This window comes from Bombina bombina, chromosome 1, assembly GCF_027579735.1.
Source record: "Bombina bombina isolate aBomBom1 chromosome 1, aBomBom1.pri, whole genome shotgun sequence".
In the NCBI taxonomy this organism is placed as follows: Eukaryota; Metazoa; Chordata; class Amphibia; order Anura; family Bombinatoridae; genus Bombina; species Bombina bombina.
This window is the reverse complement of record NC_069499.1, coordinates 1,218,001,335-1,218,002,655: the sequence shown is the minus strand read 5'-3', so window position 1 is coordinate 1,218,002,655 and position 1,321 is coordinate 1,218,001,335. Positions and strand designations below refer to the sequence as shown.

Genomic DNA, 1,321 nt, shown 5'->3' with positions numbered 1-1,321 from the left:
TTCATATGCTTGATCATTTATTTATTTTTTATAGAAAATCCTTTTAGTAAATTGTCCCTTTAGTTCTCAGTATATTATGACCCGAGGGCAAAGGTAATAATGACAACTGTTGGTCACCAGCCATGAATAATGTAACAAACAAAATGTGAAAGGGATGATGGTTATACTGACAGTGATGTTTTGGGCATAGCTAGTGGGTGCACAGTGGAGTTTAATTGATAATTGACTATAAATGGTGAGGATAAGGTTGGGGGGTCATATTGCTGTACCATGTCTGCTGTTGTAATGCATCTGACAGATCTCTCTCTACTCCCACAGGCTGCTGCTCCTGTTGCCCAGCTGAGTGCAGTAAATGCAGCCAGGGCTGTGAGTGCGCACAGGGCGCTGAGAAATGCAGCTGCTGCCACTGAAGCGTCTTACTGTGTTACCGACTGCACTTTATCATTTTTTTACTAATACCTGACTCTGATCTTTGTTATTCATCAATATTTAAGATGTTAAGTGTTTCTGACTGTTTTTTGCAATCTGTGTAGCTATTATGCTTTTAAAATAAATTCTTAAGTTCTTATGTGTTGTTGGCTAATGTTCATTTCTGACTTGAAAACTTAATCGTAGCTCATCCTATAAAATATAATTAATAAACTGATAAAGCTAATTTGTATTTAGGTAAACAAATTAAGGTTGGGGGAAAAAAAAGAAAAAATATTGATTTATGTTGCAGTTCTTAGATTGTGACATATGGAGGATATAAATGTACAGTCAAGTGATCTATAAACTATATTCTTGCTTAAATGTGTCCAACAAAAAGCCTAAGCTAAGTGTATCCCTGTTTAATACTTTTTTTTTGACAATCAACTAAGATCAGCTAAAACCTGTGTATATATAGACTTGGGAAGTATTTTGGAAGATTTAAAATTTGGTAAGCAATGTAGTATTACGAGTAAGGCCAGTAGAATAACTGGTTGTGTAGATATATTTGCCACATAAATACTAAGGCTGTAGTTCTGGAGGCTAAATCTAAAAAAATATCTAAATAATCTGGAATTTGCTCAAAGGGCTACTAATATGGTGTATGACAATGGCCTAAATATGTATAGGTTTTAAGGGAGAGGTGATGTGATAGAACCGAAAAGCAACAATTTACCCCAAAATTGTCTCCCCTTTAATTTGTTCCAAATGATCCATTTTACCTGCTGGAGTGTATTAAATTGTTTTACCCTTATTGATTTACCCTTAAATTGTGGTTTACCCTTATTTCAGCATTTGAAATAGCTGATTTAGTCTGTGATATCCTTACCTATACTGAAAGTTTGTATACTTA

General features: G+C 34.5%; 1 protein-coding gene across 1 annotated transcript in view; it reads left to right on the top strand.

The window, feature by feature from the left end:
- The window catches only part of LOC128647497 (metallothionein), a 2,168-nt gene extending 1,600 nt beyond the window's left edge, over positions 1–568 (top strand). Inside the window, exon 3 of the mRNA XM_053700283.1 lies at positions 319–568. Coding sequence (XP_053556258.1) covers positions 319–410 — 92 coding nt within the window. The 3' untranslated portion in view covers positions 411–568. The remainder of the gene's footprint in view (positions 1–318) is intronic.
- Positions 569–1,321: the final 753 nt, after the last annotated feature.